General features: G+C 46.6%; 1 protein-coding gene across 1 annotated transcript in view; it reads left to right on the forward strand.

Moving 5' to 3' along the window:
- Positions 1 to 21,407, forward strand: part of ITGA9 (integrin subunit alpha 9) — a 284,237-nt gene that overhangs the window by 206,484 nt on the left and 56,346 nt on the right. Inside the window, 4 exon segments of the mRNA XM_037526417.2 lie at positions 9,565 to 9,651; positions 13,017 to 13,096; positions 17,094 to 17,183; positions 19,209 to 19,317. Coding sequence (XP_037382314.1) covers positions 9,565 to 9,651; positions 13,017 to 13,096; positions 17,094 to 17,183; positions 19,209 to 19,317 — 366 coding nt within the window.

Consider the following 21,407-nt stretch of genomic DNA (forward strand, 5'->3'; position numbering starts at 1 on the left):
CACTTTTGTGCACTCCTGGTCTCAGTCTCTTAACCTCCAAAATGACAGTTACAGTACTGGCCCTTGGACAGTGTTTAAAAGACTGGTACAGAATATATGCCTGAGATGATTCAAAATCCAGATTTCCTGACCCTGCTGCTAAAGAACCCCTCTCTAAAGGGTGGGCCTGCAATTTGCATCTTTAACAAGGATTTGAAAGTAGCCTAATGTTTGGGGGTTCTTAATTTGGGTGCACATTGGAACCAGCTTCAGTAAATGCTTGACCAGGCTGTGTGCTTCGATTCAGTGAATCCACAGTGGGGCTTCCATCTGGGTTTTCTTTACGAAGTTTTCCATAGTCATCATACACTAACACTGTTGTACAAACTGGAGAGGTGCCCCCTCTGGTGGCCCACAGCCTCTTGCCAGGGTGCAGGGCTTGGTGAAAGCAGCATAGGCTGAATTTCAGACCCTCACCCAGATCTCTTGTGCAGTGAACAACCTGCACAGCTGTGCATGGTATTTCTGGTTCTCAGGTGGCTCTGCTCTTTCCTCTAGTTAGGAATCAATGAAGGGTGCTGATTGTTAATGGCCTTTGAAGGCTTTTGAGCAAAAACCAGAAAAGTAGTGTGTTAAGATTCATCAGTAGTAGCTTGTACAACAGATGGGGGACAGTTGAGAGCAGGATGTCAACCATGAGGTCTAGGCAGGAAGAGTTTGGCATTGATCTGTTGTGCCAGCAAGGAGAGAGAGAAGAGGATGTCAGTTCTTTAGGGAGTCCAGCGAGAAATCCAGAAGCAGCAAGGTAGCTGTGCCAACCAGACAGTGGAGGCAGGCTCCATGAGCCTACAGTGTGCTCAGTGGAGATATGTCCCAGAGGTCTTCTCTCTACTGTGTCTCTTCATATGTCACCATGGGAAGGTCATCAGTAGCTGCCTCTCGCCTCTGCTCTTATCCACAGCTTTGCCACCCCAAACATTGGTGGAAAGGGGTGAGATACTGTTACTGCCTCTCATATTCCCTCCACCCACTTTGGGGACCACCTGTGATAGCTCCTGTGCAGGCTGAAGCCACTGTCTCTCTGCCTGCAAACTTTCTCTGGCTACCAGCACACGATGCACTCAACACCAAGGGGGAGGAGCTGAAAGTACAAGATAGTCAGCATCCATGGGACATGTCACAACCAGGAAGAGGCAGCATTGGAGGAGAGATGTCCTGGTTTTCTCACCTGTTGGTGGCACGCATTCCTAACCCTTGTGGAGCACCCCGCGATTACCTCCCAAATAAATTACTTGATATCTCAGTCCTTGTCCAGATAAAAAGTGTGAATGGGTGGGTCTCCAGCTCCAGAAGACTCTATCATCACACAGACACTAGCCTTCAGACCGCTTTAGCAGGGTGTCTATGTTTCTGGAAGGCAAGTGAGTATAAGTTATGTCCAGAAGTTGAAATCATGTTTCCCAAGTGGGTAGACTCAGTGAAGTCAAGAAGTTCCTCTCAAATGTTCCTGTTTATAGAGATTAGCTGGAGATCTTGTTCCAGAACAATGTCAGCAGGTTTGGCCTAGCACCTGAGAATCTGCGCTGCTAAAGGCTCCCTGGTGATGCTGCTTGCTACTGGCCCAAGGACCACACTTTGAATAGCAAGGCCCTTAGCTCCGAGCTCCTTCACAAGAAAATTCCAAGTGGGCATGTAGGCATGTAGGTGGGATAGAACTCTGCACTGTAAGTACATTTCTAATGGCACAGTTTCTGACCAGAATTTCAATACACCTCAAACACTTCTCCAAAACCTTTCATCCAGACACCACTCATAAACTGGTTTTGTGCCATGATGTTGAGTTCTTTCCTATCATTTCAGGAGGGACCCCCACCTCGTTGAGTTTTTCAGCCAGACTGTAGGGCAAAGGAAAAGAGTGACAAAATCAGAATACTTTGATTCTTAACATGGAATTCAACTTTGAATTCTTGCTGTTGTTGAACAAGGAAATTTTTTTAACCTAAGAATAGAAAAGTTTTTGCTTTTTTTTTTTAAAAAAATCTAAGAATAAATCAGTTGCCTTCATTAATAGAAGAGAAAACTTCCTGGATGAAAATCAAATACTTGAGTTACTTCTGATGCCTTAGAAGGCATGGCTTGATGGGCTTCTCAGTTCGAACTGGCAAATTTAGATCGATTGATTGATTTGTTTAGATTTTTTAAGTTCATATCCTCTGGTTCCAAAGGAGGATTTAGCAGCATTTGGGGAAGTATATTCAATTTGTCTTCATTTTAGGAAGAAAACAGAAAGATTAGTTCTAAACAGGGTTGATGTAATGCACCAAGGAGGAGAGGGTTACAGGGAACAGGACAGCTTATTCTAGTCATTTCTAATTGATGCTGGTTTAAAAAATGTAATGTATTTTTACTCATCTTAGAACTTTCAAGGCACTTTTCTCCTCGAAGGGCCAAGGGGTCTGTTTGGGAGGAGAAGCCCCTGTCTCCGCTTTGATCAGATCCTTGCTTCTCCCAGACAGCTGGTCTCCCACTGCATGTGATTGGTAGGGGTTGTTTAAAGTGCACGCTCCAATTTCTAATACTTCACTACAGAGGGGAATTTTGCTTTAACAGCTCTGTGGCTCATTTGGCCCAAACATTTGTTCTAACCATAGCTCCTGCTAGCTTCACCTTTTTAAGCTTGGAAAGAACAAATAGTCTGGGCTTTTGCTTCCAGGCGTTCCAAGTTTGGGGATGGGGGATGGAAGCAGGGTGATGAAAGCTAAGAAGGAACTTTCTTTGTAGTGCTTTCTTTGACCCATTCCTCCAAATCCCCCACGTGTGTGGATAATCACCTCTGGTTGCCTCGGACTGTTCACTTGCCAACTCCTCCCCAGCAGAAGGTCTGTAACCACTGGCCCAGCCTTGCCAGGCCACCAGCCATACTGGCATCCTTGTTAGAGCCCCCTTATGCTCCTGGTTCCTTAAAGTCTGTTTTTGGTTCACCAGGTCAGTGTTCCCCACGTCTTCAGACTCAATTTCTGTGGATTCTTTAGGGAAAGGAGGGAAAATGAGGACCTTGTCTGTTTCTTTCTTGGTGTTCCCCACCCCAGGCCCTCTAAACCACTCTGAGAGCCAGCTAGGAAACCTTGGGCAAGTCATGTATTGTGTGTTCCAGTTTCCTCCTTGTAAAATGGGCATGAAAAGACAAGAGCCCCGTGGAAGAGCACCTGGCACAATAGCCTTGCCCCTGATGTGTTGCCGAAGGCTGCTCTGTGCTCTCCCTCTTTAGAGCTGGCAGCACTAGCAGCCAGCAACCAGTCTGTAAGGGGGTGCTGTGACTTCATTTTACAGGTGAGAAAATGGAGCCTGTAGAAAGGCTCATTAATTTGCCTAATACCGCACAGCTGTTTTATATCTGAGCCAATAATCAAAGCAGGGACACTAAAGCCAGTCCGTATACTTTCTCCACTGCCAGCTCAGGCCCACATGCTTTGCTGCACAGGTAGAACTTCCATGGGCCTGGCCCAAAGGGTTTCCCTCTGGAAAAATGGTTGTTTTTTCTGATGAGTTTCAAATAGACTCATTGAGGTCAATGAACTATTTCCTGGAAATAAACCCACTGTTCACTGATTAGATCAGATTATTGGGACGCTTGCTCACCTCTGACTCCTCAGTGGATTAGGGAATTTGGGATCTAGTGCCTTGAAGATTTACCTAAATTCCCTATTAGCTGAGAACACTCTTACTAGGTCACAGGGGCCACACCTCACGTGTCTGGGAGAAGGAAGGGGGCCAGGGGATCTTAGATGAACATCAAACTGCCAGCCAGACATGGAATCTTGAGGGTTATCTTCAGTTTGACAAACGTGTGGGAGTGAGGAAATGGGATATCAAACTTCAGACTCAGCCTGGTGCTGGACAGAAACCTGTTACTGGACCTCGCAGATTTGCCACTCCCGGAGAGCCCTGTGTCGGTGGTCAAAACACACTGCTCCAGAATGAAATCAAATGCGTGTGTGATTGGAGGAAGGAGCCAAAGGCCAAGGAGTCTCAGTAACCTCATTATCGGATTCTTCCTACCAACCACTGCATGTACAAAGTGGGCAGGAGCTTGGCTTGACTGGCCGGGCTCCCGGGCCTGGACTGCTGAGGTATGTCTGGAAAAGAGAGGGGCTCTGCCAAGGCAAGCATCTCCCAGGCCAGGCAGAGCAACAATTCAACTACTTCTTGCAGGGCCTTCATCAGAATCCCCAGTGAGTCAAAGCCTGTTCATGTAGTAAGTGCTAACTCAGGAGCTACTAAGAGCCAGACCCAGTGCCCAGAATGCAGAAGTGAATGAGCACAAACCAAATATGCTTTTCATCATTGTGTTCTGAAAAATGTTAATTGATGTTTTCCTGATCCTCATAGTAATACATGTTGGTAGAAAATGGAAGCAAATGGAGTCAATCATAACTCTAGGGAGAAACTCTTGGTAGCAGTTTATGGAATTGGATGTCCTTGCTAGCCGAGGGAGAGGGCGACTGGGGAAAAGACCAGTTATATGAAGCTTCATTAAAATAGAATCCAAAACTTTATAATAAGAAAGCAAAATTTTAAGTTTCAATTGGGGTTTTACTTAAAAATTAAGCTACAGTTTGAAAATGTTTGTTATCCTACGTTTAACAGTTCGTAACATTGTACTCTTGATGGTTTGTGTTTAAATCTTGTCTTCTGTTGCACCCTAAAATGTTATCATCCAGGGATAATGTTTACTTCTTCAAAAGTTAACTGATCTAACTGTTTCAGATCAAGATTTGTCAGTGGCCTTCAGTAATTTGAGCAACTTTTCAGTATCACGGTTCCTGAGTGTAAGGGGTCAGGAATGAACACGGGGCAGGTTTTCTGATCCAGCAGACCGGGTGAAGGAGGAGTCAGAGTCCTCAGTGGTTTTTTGCAGGTCTTTTATTGGGGTTCAGTGGGTACGTGGCAGGCAGGGGTGCTGGAGGGCTGGGAGGCTGGCAGTCCTCCCAGCCCCCAGCAAATCTTCACTCTATCTGGGCTCTCTGGCGTTCTCTGCTTCTGCTTCGGGCTTCTTCTCTTTCGGCTTCTGCTTTGGCTTCTGCTGCTGCTTTCTCGGTTTCTGGTGACCCTGTGATGCCGCCCTTAAAAGCACAGTCTTAGTGCAGGTGTACCCATTTCAGGTGCCCGCCATCAGGCATGCATTCAGGATCACAGGGTCCCCTCATCTATCCTGACGGCGGGAGGGCAGAAAAGCCTGATATTTTTCCTTACCCTACACTGAGTTGTTGAAAGCCTGCACCTTTTGCAATGAGACCTTAGTCCCACTCAGTAGTGGATTTATGCTGCACTTGATCTGGTTCATCATATGTCTACACTATTTGGCCATCAGGGAAAAGGATGGATGGTCTTGATCACTGGCCCCTGTTTACAGTCAGCTAATTGCTAGTCATCCTAAGCCTTGCAGTGATGCTAAGGCTAAGTTTTACAGGTTTAAATCACTGTAAGCAATAATGGGGACTTGGAATCAGAGCCAAGAGAGAAGTCTAACTCCAGATCTTTCCCATCTACCTCCTGAAACTCCTCACCAAAACACTCTCCCAAAGCGAGGTGAAAGGGGACATCTGAGTTTAGCCACATCTCCCCAGAAATCACTTTTTCTAGCCTTACTATCTTTCTCTGTGCTTACTTGGCTACCAAGGGGGTACCTGACTCTGTGCAAGGCTCCATGACGATGCTGTTGTTTATGGTGCTTCCCTGGGTGTGACCTAAAGCCAGAACAAAGGGTGTGTCCGTGATGCTTTGCGTGAAGTGCTCTTGATGAGGGAGCTGTGCAGATTTTGTAACCTGCACTTGGATAGTTTCTTCCCCACCTATTAGCTTTAAATGTTCCCTCGCCCCTTTTCTTTGTCTCGCCCCACCTGAGCAAGGGCCCAGCACTTTCCAATGGTTCTCAGTCCCAAGAGCCTCCTCTGTCAGGGTGTTGTCTGAACCCCGATTTCTGCAAAAGCAGAACTGAGAACTGATTTCTTATGTAGACGACTTGTTGGGGAAATGCTCTTGGGGAAAAGTGAAGGGGTGGGGGGGCGGGGGCGGGTGTCTGTGCTCCCAGTGGGAGTTGGCTCTGGCCCAGTCCCATGGGAGCTCTGGAAGGTGAGCTGCAGGGAAGCTGGTCTCATCTTGAGGCAAAGGGGGCAGGCTTTGGAGCCCACATCAATCATAGACTGTGAATTGCAGGAAGGAAAAGTCGTCCTTTCCTTACAGGCAAAGGGGGCTCCCTTTAACTTGGGGCTTTTGAGCCCATCTAGTAAGGGGGTGCTGAGTGGAGCACCCACATCTCCCACACAGGGAGTCACTGTGTTTGCCAAAGTCCACATTCAGAGCCTCTTTAACTCGCAGCTGTGGAGGGAGAGCAGGATGTAGAATTAAAGCCTCTTGGTCAAAGCAGCTTGAATAGCCACGGGAGAGCTGTGTCTGTGCTGACAGGCAGCCAGGGGTGATCCATGACACCCTGCCTGGGGACCATCCCTGGAGCAGATGAGTCATAAGCCCCATGCGTAGCCTCTCCCTCCTGAAGATGTCTTGCTTTTCAATATTTTTGCTTATCCCCACTGAGACCCAACTAGAGTTTCGGAGTTTTTATTTGAGTAGAGTAGAAAAGAGACTTGGAATAATGCAATGAATGCTGGTTAAATTGTTATTTTCTAGCATTTTGGAATTCACAAAATAATAAAGTAATTCAGCAGCTCTTGAATAATCAGAAACAGTCGAAACCCAAAACTAAGTAAGCTAAGCGTCCCTGAAGTTGCAGAGAAAGTTTTTGAAGCCAGAGAAAGTTTTTGAAAGTTTTTGACGTGGGCTCCAAAGGCTGCCCCCTTTGCCTCAGCTCACCTTGTCCCTTTGCACCCCTGCAAAAACTGAAGAAGCCTTTGGAGCTATAAATCTTTATTTCAAGAACAGATAGACCTTCAATTTAGATAGAAAAACCTCTCTCCTAGCTTGAAGTGGATTTCTAGTGAGAAACTGAATTTTCCAAAGGGAGTTTGGAACTGGGTTGATTAATCAGGGTGTATGTGAGTGTGTGTGCATGTGTGTGTGCTCACATATGTGTGTATTCACCTGCATGTGTGTGTGCCAGGATGTTCTTGAGAGTAATTACACCAGGTTGATAGATGTGAACCAGGATTGTGCCAGGGAAACTGAATGCTGAAGTTACCCGTCACTGTCTCTGATGCCCACAAGCCGATTAGCTGGAATTTGGAGAAGTTTCTACTTGGGACAGTGGTGGACACTGCTTCTGGGGAAGGATTATGAGGATGGTGACAAAAGGCCCTCGAAGTGAACATTAGGACCTGTATTCAGGACTTGCAGGTCTTGAGATCACATTTGAGAAATTATTCTCTGGTTTTCCATATTGAAATTGCCATCACGTGCCCTCTCGGTTCCAAGCACAGTCCCTTAGCTTCCCAATTGAGTCTCATGCAGGCAGCCTGAGTCCATGCGAGGATGCTGGCTAAGGTCAGGGAGAGTCTAGAAAATTTACAGTCATTCAGATCAGTTGTCGCCAAGATTGGCTGCTGAAAAAGTGAACTAGGATTTCCTTTCATATCTCTATGTCCTGTCTTATGTTTCCTAGTGGTGATGATGGGGGAAGCAGTTTGCTCTGCTCTGTTGCCATTTTCTAAGCAAAGTTTGATTGATGTTTAACAAAGAAACAGAAACCATACAAATTATTGTGTTCAGCTCAATGGATTTTATAGAATCATACCCAATAATATTCCCAGCACCTCAAAAACCCCCTTCCACTCACTTCCCAATTACGACCTTGACTTCTTTTTTTTTTTTTTAAAGATTTATTTATTTATTTATACAAGCCCTGGGTACAGTCAGAAGCGTGGGAGGGTGAGAGGATTCACCAGAGCCAGAGCAGGGAGCAGAACAGGCAGATGTACTGAAATACACTGCTGAGGGGAGCAGTGGGCGGCAGGAGAGGTCTGTGCGCCATGTGGGACCCTCGCCCGGCGCTGCGGAGGCTGTGGGCAGCTTCGCAGCCCAGCGCTCTACCGCTGCGCCACCAGGGGAGGCCCATACTACCTTGACTTCTAACCCTATAGATGAGTGATTTATCTTTTGCCATTTCTACTTTTTGTGTTTTCTATAAGGTTCATAATAGTGTAGTCGTGTATGTTTATAATAACTAAATAAGTATATTGTGAGCAGTGTTCACATCATTTTCCTGATTGGAGGCAAAAAATACATCTATTCAGTCCAGTCTGTCTAGAGGGCTGGAAATGTTGGTCTGAGCTGAGGTGGGTGGTGGGTGTTGGAAATAAGAGCCGGGAGCCTGGGTGGCTTTTCAGATCTGGAGTCCATATGAATAGGTTCCTTTTGGCTGCCATTGTATTGTTGGTTGTTCATTCCCTGTGGAAATCCAAGGCCGTGGAGTGGGAAAAAAGACAGATTTTAGAGTCAGCCAAGAATACCGTTAGGGAAGTCACATGATTTCATGAACTTCATTCAGTGTCCCTGCATCTAGACTTTCAGCCAGTGCTAGTTCTATGCTATACCATCATCACCAAAATCTGCAAACATACTGTCTCCCTGTGAAAGTCTTCATCTGGCTCCAGTGACTTGGAGAGGCCCTTGGGTTATGAAGCCCCTCCTGGCTTTCCTTTGACCTTGGTTATAAACCATGTGTCTGGGTGGAAAGGCAGCAGCTGCCAGCGGCCCCCTCTCTGGTTTCCCCCAGGCCGCTGTAGGTAGAGCACATTCTGAGCCAGCTGTACTGGGAGGCCTGTCCTTGCACATGCCCCCTCCCACAACCCTCTACCCTGGGGAGGTGTGCAAGGGAGCAGCTCTGCCCCCACCTCTCCAGGCTGCAAAAGAGCCCCTGTGCATCCCCTGGTGTATTTCCTTAGTTTTCTTTCCTAAACTAGCAACATCTTGGGACTCCCTGGTGGCTCACGGGGTTGAGATGCAACCTATGAAGCTATCTGAAGCCTCTGCAACACAAGTTCGATCCCCAGCCAGGGAGCTGCCCACATGGCGCAGCAGACCTCTTTTGACTGGCCCACTGCTCCCCTCAGCAGTGTATTTCAGTCAGTCTGCCTGTTCTGTCTCCCACTCTGTCTCTGGTGAATCCTCTCACCCCCCACACACCTCTGGCCTTTACCCCAGTTCTTGTACTCATAATAAAATAAATCTTAAAAAAAAAAAACTAGCAACATCTTGAAAGGCAGAATTAGGGTGTGTGTTAGGAAAAAAGGGACTGAAAAGATGAGTTGGTTGCTTTTATTCAGACCTTAAGAGGCGCCCAGTTCCTAAGGGCACCTGGCTCAGGACACAACAGGTTCACAGGTGAAGTGTTAGTCAAGAGGAGAGAGTGGCTTTCTCCTCCCCACCTACAGGAAGAGTGGGCAACCAGAGGAGGTTAGAGGCTTGGTCTGGTCAAAGACTCCTGATCTCCCCAGTCAGCGGTGGCTGTTATCCAAGAACTGCCCACAGAGGGACTGTGTCTGCTGAAGCCTCTGTTTGCCTCCCAGAGTCCACGTCCACACATCTGTCTTTGTGCAGCCAGCCCATCTGTTCGTGCTTTTTCTCTTGCAGGAGGAAATGGGCATTTCCTGTGAACTGCTGGAATTGGACTTCCTCAAGTGCAGTGTGGGATTTCCTTTCATGAGGTCAAAGTCAAAGGTAAGGGACAGAGAGGGGCACTTCCTTGGCAGGAGGCCCCCAACCCTTCCCATCTACCCCTCACTCTACCAGCTGCCACCCCCGGGGTTTCCTCCCACACCCCTGCCTCCCCATGGGTGGAGAGTGAGACCCTACCAGTACCATGCTCCTGTCCATGGCACTCCACAGTACGCTCTGGACAGGCTGTGACCCTTGCGACCTACCCCAGATGTGAGGCACTATGGCCTTTGCTTGGCAAAAAAGCATCTGGTCGACCTCCTTAAAAGTGTTCTTTGCTGGGCCATTCCCTGTTGCTGTGTCCCTGGGACAACATGGGAGATGTGGTCCGGACTAGTAGCCTACAGTCCTGACTCTGTCACTTCCCTACACTCTCGTGATTTCTTTAAGTGATTTCTTGAATACTTAAGGTATACAATACTAATTGTGTTGCACTTCATTTTTTTCTTTTAAACAGAAGAAATTACAATCATGTTGGCATTTATAAGGGGCCAAATTTTCTGAGCTCAACCAATAATATGATGTATATTCACACATTCCAGAAGAATCCTGGTGTGTGCCATCATTGTAAGGAAATACAAAGATATGAACAAGATGTGATTTGGGGAGATAAGACTAGAATCTAAAAGATCAGGTCTGCCTTTTGAAATAGAAGCTGTTTTCCCTGCTGTGACTTGAAGGAGATTTCATATTTCTTGGTTTACCTTCCCCTCCCTGCCCCCCAAAAAGGAGAAAGTTTAATCCTTCTCTCCTGCCTATGTTATAGAATTGATTCATTTTAATCTCGAAGGCTTTTTGGTTCCAATATGTTGTAGCTGTTTTATAAGACAATTGTGAGAATGTTTTGATGGGGAAGAAAATCTGCTCGTTTCTTAGCAAATCCCTTGAACCTATCAGCCCTTTTGAACTTCCCTGCTCCATACTGTGGTAGCTCTTATATCTGGGATTCCTCAGCCTTTTCCTGGCTCTGCTCGCATCTGTCCACATTCATCCAGGAGAAGGGAAACCTTGAGAGGGGATTATCTTACATGTAACTGGCAGAAAACTAACCCAGTCCCATTAAATTCCAGGTAAGGTGAGGCGCAAGGATGTTCCTGTGCCTTGGACATCATTACCTGTAATAAAATACATGATACCTCCATGTGTAAATCTATTTGAAATCCTTTGAGCACCAGAGAATAGACTGAATGGAAAAATTTTGACAGTTTGCCATTTCATATAAAATCTAGCCCACACCCAAATCAAACCTAAGTGCATCTAGCTAGTTTTAGTCTAAAGCTTATTTTCAAAGGAAAATTTATGTCCTTATAGCAATTAGGAACCTAGGATCACTTGCCATAAAGAAAAAAAAAAAGGTAGAAAAATGAATACAATGCAAACACAGCAATGTTGAATTCTGAGGTATTACATTTTGTCAAAATTCATTAACTCTCAAAATAATCACAATGGACAAAAGGATATATGTTGGAATGCTGGGATTTTTTCCAACCTAGTTAACAGCTGCCTTCCTTCCACAGATAGATGTTAAGATCCATGATGAGATTAAACTCTAGGTGGGGGTTTTCTGGGGTCATTCCCTTGAAGAAATCTAAGAAGTGACCCAGCAGGGATAAGGGCTCCTTCTACAGGCAGCCCACTTGTCTTGCCATCCCCCTGTCCCTCATACCCTGTGGGTCCTCAGGCCCCAGACCACCTGCTGAACCACATGACTAAGCTGTGGGCTGACTCTGGTTGTCCAGGTGTTTGTGCCCCTCCTGACCCACCTGCCAGCTTCTGACCTCTTCTTCTCCTGGGCCTTCACCTCTGATTTTGGCTTCTCACCCAAACCTTTAGCTTCTCACCTCACTGTGACCTGTAATGTGTTGAATGCAGGTCTCCTGCCAGTTCTGACTCTTTGCTGCGACAAGGTCCTTGACTTTCCCTTCCTTTGTCCTCCAGCTCTGCTTCCTGTCCTCATTCCCCACCATCCTGTAAGCTAAGTGTCACCACCACAGACATTTCTGACTCAAAAGGGATGTCCAGTGTCCACTATAGTGCATGGTCCTATGTCCATCACTTCTGGTGGCACTCAGTTCACTGCTATGGAGGAGTTAGACAATTGCCTATAATTAGTCATAAAGGAACCCAAATATTTATATGTTAAATATGTCATAGACTCCAAAAGAAAAGTCATAGACTCAATTTGGTTGAATTTTTTTTTTAAGATTTATTTATTTATTTATTTATACAAGCACTGGGTATAGTCAGAAGCACAGGAGGGTGAGAGAATTCACCAGAGCCAGAGTGTGGAACAAAACAGGCAGATTGATGAAATACACTGCTGAGGGGAGCAGCGGGCATGGCAGGAGAGGTCTGTTGTGCCATGTGGGACCCTTGCTGGCAGCCAGCCGGGGATCGAACTGGTGCTGCAGAGGCTGCAGGCAGCTTCACAGCCCAACGCTCAACCGCTGCGCCACCAGGGGAGGCCCACAATTTTGTTGAATTCAAGAATTTTTTTGTCCAATCTCTTTATTTTTATTAAAATGCAGAGATCAATTGTCTTGGCCAACATCATGTTTATGTAGAGCCTAGTCTATAACCCCTACCCAAGGACTCCCCACATTCCCCATGCATGCCAACCTGTATATAGTCAAAAACATCTTCTTAGGCCAATGCCCCCCAAGCCGTAGGATGCTCACCTCTGGGGGTGCCTAAGAGGATTATAGGTGGCTCATGAGATTCTTTTAGGTGATAATGGACACTGCACTGTTCAACACAGGCTCAAAGAATAAGAACATTATTACCTTTTTAACACTCTCTCAGTCTTAACCACATGTGGGAGAAAGTCTCTGGTGGAGCTGCATATATTTAACACCTCCTGACCACTTGTTAATCTCCCTATTACCAAAATAGAGAAGACCTTTGGCTCAGAGCCTTTAGCAGGTAACAGAATTCAACATTGCTTTGTTTTCATTGTGTTTGTTTCTATGATGACCTTCTCCTGATTGTAAGTGGTCCTGGATGCTCATCTGTGATAATGAGATAAATTTTCATTATGTGATGAGATAAAATTTCCTTTTAAAATACTCTGTAAACAAAAAGAATGAGGCAATAAAAATATGAGTTTTAACAGCACAGGTGATGTCATGGGCAGATGTACCAAAATTGGCAAAATGGTATGAAAGTGGAATTTACAAAGTCATGGTTTAAGAGAGGAGCATTTTATTATTAAAGCTTTATCTCTAGCCTGACTATCAGAAAGATACTTATCAGAAAAACAGAAGTTGTCATGCAAATGAGTCTCCAGAGGTCATACACTGCAGGAGATTGTTGTGAAAAACGTTTTAAGTTTGGATGCCTGCTGCACATATCACTTTCTCTTTCCCTAGTATGAATTCAGCGTGATCTTTGATACAAGCCACCTGTCTGGGGAAGAGGGAATTCTTAGCTTCATCATTACTGCTCAGAGGTAAGAAGGATTGAGTTTTTTTTTTAAGATAAAATAATTAATGGGGCCAGAAAGCCCATGCCCTGGTTACACATTGCTGATGGCAAAGATGCTGTGGAGAAAGAAGTGGTTATTTGGTGAGAGAGGAGACTGGGCTGGATCATGAAGGACCCATATAGCCTCAGAGATCTGATCTGTTTTCCAAGGGCAGTAGGGGAACCTCTGAAAATGTTTGAAGAAGGAAGGGACACAATGTAAGAGCTTGCCCACACAACATGGGATTGCTGAATTTAATAAAGGGGACAGATACCCTCTCCATCCCCATCTCCTGCCACTTCTAGGATCTACAGAAAGCTCGCCAGTGTTGGGCAGGTCCATTGATGTGCTCTCTGGGTCCCTCAACATCTGTGGCAGCTGATGTTCCTAAGAAGGAACACCTGGGCAGGAAATATGACAAGTGAGAGACTTCCCTTTTCAAATAAAAGGAAACTCCACCTGCCTCCCAGCCTCACTCAGGGCTGAGAGGTGTCCAAAAGGGGTGCACGGGGGTGATAGCTTCATTTTTTTAAAAAAAAAAAAGATTTATTTATTTATTTATACAAGCACTGGGTATAGTCAGAAGCACGGGAGGGTGAGAGAATTCACCAGAGCCAAAGGGGAGAGCAGAGCAGGAAGAATGGCGAAGCACACTGCTGAGGGGAGCAGCGGGCAGTGCGAGAGGTCTGCGTGCCATGTGGGACCCTTGCCCAGCGCCTGTGGATCGAACCAGTGCTGCAGAGGCTGCAGGCAGCTTCGCAACCCAGCGCTCACCTGCTGTGCCACCGGGGAGCCCCCGGGGGTGATAGCTTCATCTAGTAAAATCTCATCTCCTCGGATCAGCGGTGCTCTGGCCTGGGAGGCCCCTTAGAATCTCCTGGGATAGCTTTAAAAACTACAGATGCCTGATCCATCCTGCAGATTCTTATCTAATTGGTTTGCAGTGCAGTTGGGGCACTGGGATTTTTAAAAAAAGGTGCATCTAATGATGCTAATGAGCTGTCAAGGCTGAGAACCACTGTCTATAGTCCCTTACTCTAAACCGGGCACATATCCACTCCGTAAACATCTATTGAGCATCTACTGTTTACCAGGTACAGTGCTAATTTGTATGTGCATGCCTGTGCTTATCTATACATAAGAAAGTGCCAGTAACTTACTAAATTCCACAACATCTCCTTATGTATATCAATATTACAGAGCACCAGGGGCCACATAGTATTGGTAGCGTAAATAATTAATTATCAGAATCTTCTAATTCTTTGAATCCCAAATGATAAGAAAGCTATATTATCTGGTAGGCATGCCACCGATTGTTTCAGGCACTTCTTTCTTTCCATACTTTGGTGACAATCTGGCCTCACAGTCAGTCCCGAGGGCACCCACAGCACTTGACTCCCTGCTCTGACGGAAAGATCCTTAAAGCTCCTTATCTTGAAAGCCACAGTTAAAATATCAATCATTACTTTCTTTCCTGTCACCACCCTTTGAAGATCTCTTGCCCACTTGTGGATTTCGGAGGACATAAAGTTGAAACTAAACAGTTTCTCAAGAGCTCTCCTCTCAGCAGCCATCACGGGAAAGCATCCCAAGTCACGCGCTGGCAGAGTGACTGGAAACCTTTTGATGTTTGGCCCCTTTATCTCAACTTTTCAACTTAGCTCAGTCTGGAGCGGTCACCTGATGACAGATGAGACTGTTGGGCCTGAGCTGCCAGCGGCCACAGGTGGCTGGACAAATGGCAGGGGCAAGAGGTGGCCCTGCCCTCAGGAACAGATTACTCAGATGCTGGCAGGATGCTGGTTGGGGAGGGAGCTGTTCAGTCCATGGGGGAGTCTCCGCTGATCCTCCCATTGCTGCCACTCTGGCTTTCATGGCCTGGGGGGAGAGGAAGGACAAGAAAGCTAGGCCGCTGGGGCACCTGATCCTGCTGCTTCTGCAGTCTGTGGCTTCTGAGTAATGGATGTCAACCCCAAGTGCGGAAGACAGATGAAGAGTCAGGGGTCAGAGTCACAGAGCACCATTGTTTCAGAACAATAGGAGAGAGGCAAGGGCACCTTAGTGTTATTTAAGTAATGTTGCCATTCAGTACTTGCTGGTGGGAGAGGAAGTGAGGGGGTGGGGGACATGGAGCAGGCAGGAACCCTGCACAAGTTGGGGAACAGTGGGCTGGGAAGTGGGCAGGATGAGCCCTGTGCACATGTCAGCAGGTCTGGGGGATGCTTATGTTTTACCCCCAAAGAGTGAACTTGGTTTTCCCCTGGAATCCCACATCCACTCATCCTATAGAGCCAACCAGAAGTGCGGCGTCAGCAACACATACCCAATAGCTATGAATTTCCCAAAGCAGCTGCTTCCCTGAAATAATCATTACAATTCATATTTGAAATTGAATAAAATAGTAAAGGGAAAAGAAGTCTTCTCTTTTCTCCTCCTCCTTCTACATCCCCAACTTCCCCCCTTCCCAAATCCAGTGTCAGATGGAAAAGCCCTGAAGCTTTTAGAGTGAGGCTGACCTGGGTGGGGACAATCGCAGTGCTGTTTGCATTGTTATGGGTCCTTGGAGCGAGTTACCTGAGCTATCTGAGCTGTTCCTTAGCTGTCGCTGTGGGTAATCCCCTCCCTTCTTGGACTTGGTGAGATCATGCTGAGAAATGTGGCCCCCACACAGCAGCCACTCCACAGCAGCAGCTCCCTGGCATCCGCCCTTCTCAGTCCCTGTTCTGGCACAGTGGACTCTGTGGGACTGTGTGGGCCTCAGTGGAAGAGGAGGTGTGGTGACGTGCATCTAAGGTGTGACCGTACTTGCTCACCCCAAAGGGGATACCTGTATATGGACATATCCCAGCCAGGGTGGGGGTTGCTTCCAGAAGAATTTATCGTGACAGGGTTGGTCAGGGCCTCTCCCCTAGGTTTGGCTATCCATGATGACGGGTGAGGCCTCCAGGTGGGAAGTGGCAACTGAGATCCAGCAAACCCTGTCCTTGCTGCAGTGCCCTAACCTTATTGACAGAATAAGCATTTGTAGAAGTAGCTCAGGCCCACCCATAAACCCTCAGTAGTTGCCTTACCCACTCCCCACTGGACAGTTCCCTGTACCCGCTGCTCTGCCTGAGGCTTTCTCTGGCCAGAGCCCACTCACCTGTGTGCATAGGGCAGGTGCTAGGGAATTCATGCCCTCTGCCCCCATAAGCATTCAGCAGGTCTCAGGAGTCAGTGGACAGAGGCCCAACTCCCAGGCCTCAGTAGGTGCATGCTCCACGTGGCCTCCCAGAGCCCCCCCGCCCAGGCCCAGCCCAGATGCCACAGCCTAACCTCCTGGGTCACATGCCTTTGTTGACTTCCTTCCCTTCCCCATCTCCACCTTCTACTGGTATTTCCTGGGATCATCTCCCCAACACACCACTTGCACTCCCAGCTTCAGAAGGGAAATACAGTGAAGACAGTAGGGTGCATTTTCATCTTGGTTATATTCCCCATACAATTGCACCCTCCCTTATTTTGACCATGATCCTTCCTCTCCCCGCCACCCCACCCAGTAGTGTGTCTCTGGTTTATAGTTGCTTGTTGATTTTGATTTTTTCTTTGTTATAGTTAGTCTTTTTCCTGGTCCCTTATTTAGGTTTTCTCAATTCCTGGTATGAGTGAGACCATCCAGTATTTTTCTTTCTCTTTCTGGTTTATTTTGCTGAGCATGATCCCTTCCAGCTCCATCCATGTTGCTGCAAATTGCATGAGTTTTGTGCAAAAATGAAAAATGATGTAAGAATTATATAAAATAAAATATTTAAAAAAAAGATAGTAGGGTGCCTGCTGTGACTCAGCACAGGGAGCAAAACCGGACCTGGGGCCGAGTTAGCACACAGTCAGCCCTAGAGGTCGCAGGGTTGAGGTCGTAGGGATGAGCTGTGCTACTGAGCAGAGAAGCCTGCTGCTTGGTCACTGGCGCTGACTGATGTTCCATCCTCTCTTCCTGGTTCAGTGGCAACGTGGAGCGCGCTGAGTCCCTGCACGACAACACACTCACACTGACAGTGCCGCTGATGCACGAAGTGGACACGTCCATCACCGGGTAAGCAGTCCAGTCCCAGGTCATGCAGCACAGCCCCAGTGACTGGTGGTGGGACGCAGAACTTTTCTTCTGTTTTCATGTGTAGCAGGAGTTGGTGGCTCTGCCACTCGCACTTCTTACCAGCTTTGAAATGCAGAATGAAGCTTTAGCCAGTGTCTCACTCTTCTTCCTTGTTTTCTCCTTTTTCCCAGCTGTCTACCCACCTGGTCAGTAACACAAGTTTGAGGACATGCCTAAGTCTGTAACTTCTTTGAATGTTCCGTGTAGCTTTATAAGTATATATTCACGGCACCCACCCCTCCAGAGCGCCAATGGTTGCAGGATTTCTGGGATTAAAATCTTAGCCACAGGTTAGCGCCACTTGTGTCCAAATGCCCTGGCTGGCTTGCAGGAAGCCCGCCTTTCTGACTAGCCTACAATCTGTGCTGGTTTTGCCTGTAGCTATTAACCCCTTCTGTGGACCCAGTAGTGGCTCAGCCTCACATCTGTGATGGGCAGGGAAGGGGCAGCACAGGCGCACTGCCGGCCCAGGTGAGTCCATGGACCCTCTGAGCTCTGGCGTTGGAGAGCAGGACTGCAGGAAACCAAAACAACCTGGGTCAGTTTTCATGCAAAGCCCAAGCCTAGAAAATGAGAACTCGGTCCTATTTATGGCTTCTGAAAGCAGAACACATACCATTTTGATAGTGGAAAAGGGATTTGCACAATCAGATCACATGAGGACCCATTGAACCCTTGCCCCAAATGGGTACTGAACTTTCTGGAGGCTCAGAGGTTCTCTCTTTTTTTTTTTTTTTTTCACTTCTCATGTGTTTCAGGGTCCTGGCCTTTGCTGGAAGGACAATGTTAGCACGTTGCACAAGGACCCACCTCTGTGGGTACACTCTGCTGGGCACCAGGAGGGAGTCTCTGGGCATTCTGCATGTTCTTTTGACTTGAGACATTGGTGGAATAAATTTTGCAAATTAGCATATATTTGCTTCTGTTCGTGGCTATTTTTAGCCATATAGTTTATTTACTTGCTTCCTCAGAATCATAGTGAGAATATGCCCTGAAGCAGGCCCATCCTTAGGGACAAAAGAAAAAAACACTCCCCCTCACTTGATCAGGTTGTCAAGTTCTGGGAGGCCTCAGTGTGGGGTGTTCAGAGCCCTGATGACGGCATTAGTTAAACAAACCTCTGATCAACTTCTGATCTTTCCAGGAACATAAAACAGGGGCAGGCTTAAAGGAGCCACCTCTTGCCATTTGATAACATTGGGAACTCACTGCATTTCTAAAGTGATACACTTAAGTTGAAAATAGATGAATTGCTGTTCATTCAGACTTGGTACCAAAGATCTTCTACTATTCTGACTAGACAAGTAAGCAGCTTCTAGAATATCATCTAGAATCCATTGTTTGTCTGAGAATCTAAGTGAGTCTGGGTTTTTTCTGATCTCTTGGGTTCCTATGGGCAATGTTGAATGCTTCATTATAAACAAAACTCAAATTTTTAATCAGCTCTTATGTAGCCTTCGTCTGAAATCTGAAGGCAAACGCTATCAGTTGAATGGGCTCAACATTTGAGAGTAAATTTTAAAAATGAATCGGTCAACAAGTAGGTTTAAGGGTGCCAAATATTTAACTCATTTATATTTATTTCTTAAAACCTTGCCATAATCTTTCTCAAGACAGATGTTTTTCAAATGACAGAACAGACTCAAGTGCATATTTTTTATCACTTAAAACTGAAACCGAAGCTACCATCTTCCTCCTCCTCATTTTAGAAATTTAATCCTAGCCCATATTTGTATATGCAGCCTACTGACTTAACCTAAGGTGAGCAGACATTACTGAGAGTGTCTGTTTAGAAAGTATAGGCCTGCTTATGTCCATTTACAGGAGGAAGAAGTCACAGTTCCAGAAGGGAAGCATTTGGTGGAAGACATTGGAGGGAGCCAGGTTTAAAATTAAATAGACTGATATTTGGGGGACAGCAGTAATCTCGGGTTGCTTGATGGGTTTCATGCTTTCCTCTTGCAGAATCATATCTCCAACCTCCTTTGTGTATGGCGAGTCTGTGGACACATCCAACTTCATTCAGCTGGAGGACCTGGAGTGTTACTTCCATCCTCTCAATGTCACTCTTCAGGTACCTCTACTCCCACCCCCACCCCTGTCATTGGACGCCATAGGAATCACCCACAGGATGAGTCTCCTACTGAAATGCAATGAGAGGACCATGATCTTTCCAGGAAAAACTCTTGCTAGCTTGGGTGGCTAAAATGTCTTGTGTGTGTGTGTGTATGTGTGTGTTCATGTTTTTGTTCTGTAACCACACACAGAGTTAATCCCTTTTCGTCTGGCACTCTGCTCTATAGACCCCTCTGCCCTTCAATACTTGGCAAGAGACCCACATGATAAACACAAGCTTTCTCCAAGAAGGCCTTCGTGTGGTGAGGCCTAGGCCAACAACTCAGCCCAAATGGCCCCACAAGATCCCTTTCTGTTCTCCATCATTCTCCATGTTGCGGGCAGGGCAGTCTGGAGGATATGCCCGGTCTCCTTCCCCCAGGGGTTTCCACATACTGACTCAGCCAGGAGCCTGCTCCCCACACAGGGGGCAGCTTTCACAAGTGTAGTGTTACACCAGCACAGCCTGGAAGCAAATGTAAAGCCCCCTTGAGCAGAAGCAAGCTGCTCCCTCCCAGAGCAGTGCCTGCTCTCCCCAGTCACATAAGCTGCTGCAAAGGGATTGGTGGGTCATTTAGGCTTTACAGGCTCGGTAGCAGTAATTCCCCATGCTGTGAGGTGCAAAAGCAGCAATAGGCAGGGCAGAAACATTGTAGTTGTGGACATGGAAATTTGAATTTCATATCATGTTCACATGTCATGAAATGCTTCCCTTCTATTGATTTATTCCCCAGCCATTTAAAAAAATGTAAAAACATTCTTAGCTCATAGGCTATACAAAAACAGGTGCAGGCTACATTTGGCATATTGGCCAGAGTTCAATACCCCTGCTCTAGAGTTCAAATTACCAGGCCAGCACTGTTCACCGTGAGACTCTTTGAGTAAAGGTAGGACCTCAGCATCATCCAGTTCATTCTTCTCTATTGGCTAATGTGGGGAAATGTAGATCCACAAAAGGAAGGACATGCTGGGGACCCAGAGCTGGGAGAGGTGGGCCTGGGTCAAGACAGCACAGACAGGGACTGGACACCCCTCTGTGGCCTAGTGCCTGCCAGGAGCTGGGCATGAAGGGGAGGGGGAGGAGATGGGTCTGCTCTATAGTCTACATTGCCCATCTCTCCAGTTCTAGCTCCCAAGGCTCATCCCTGCCTCTGCTCCATCCTTCCCCATAAAGAAGATTGTTTTCCCATCCAGCATTCACTGCTATGGCCAAATAATGATTATTTCCTTTCCCTTAGGCCACTCCTAGGTGGACCAGGGTGGTGACAGATAATGACTAGGTGAGGGTCCCGAGGATGAGGCAGTGGAACTTTTGCAGCGGTCTTCCTTTTACCAAAATATTCTCCCAGGCAAGAGACTTGCAAAACCTTGAAGGATAACACATGGCCCTAGCCCAGAGAGGATGCCCCTCCCTGCCAGCTAAGCCCCAGCTTTATTTATGAGGAAAGAGGTGGGGTTAGAACTGGCTTTTGAGACCTAAGTGTGATTACCATGAATTGGCTCTCGGTGTTTCTGAACCACTTCTCAGAATTAGTCGTTTTTCTCCATTGCCTTTTGTAACTGGATAGAAAAACAGTTAAAGAATAGATGGAGTTATTTCATTTTAATTAAATCACTTTTCTTTCTTATTCATCATTTCTCAGAGTCTTAATCATATAAGATACAGTCCAGACAATTACTTAGAAGAGTTCAAAATGGCCCAGCCCGTGGAATGAGGAGGGTAGAGGTGTTGAAAGGAGAAGACAGGAAGAATAGCAAATAAACAAAAATGTTCTCCCCACCCTCTAAAAAGAGAGAAAGAAATCCAAGAGCATGTGGTTAAGTCATGCTTCCCTGTGGCATTTTTTTCAGGGAACTTTGGTGTTTAGGCAAAGATCTTTCTTCACATCTGACCTGACACAGGATACAGGCCAGAGAATCTGGGCCCCCAGGAATGAGTGATTGGCATGACCCTTTGATAAACTTCTTGATTATCAGTTGCCTGAGGGAGTGCATAGCATTCAGGTCAGAATTAAGAGAGTTGGCTGAGTCTGAAAGATGGATAATGTG

Source organism: Talpa occidentalis, unplaced genomic scaffold (assembly GCF_014898055.3).
Source record: "Talpa occidentalis isolate TD23 unplaced genomic scaffold, MPIMG_talOcc4v2.1 talOcc4.10, whole genome shotgun sequence".
NCBI classification, from domain to species: Eukaryota; Metazoa; Chordata; class Mammalia; order Eulipotyphla; family Talpidae; genus Talpa; species Talpa occidentalis.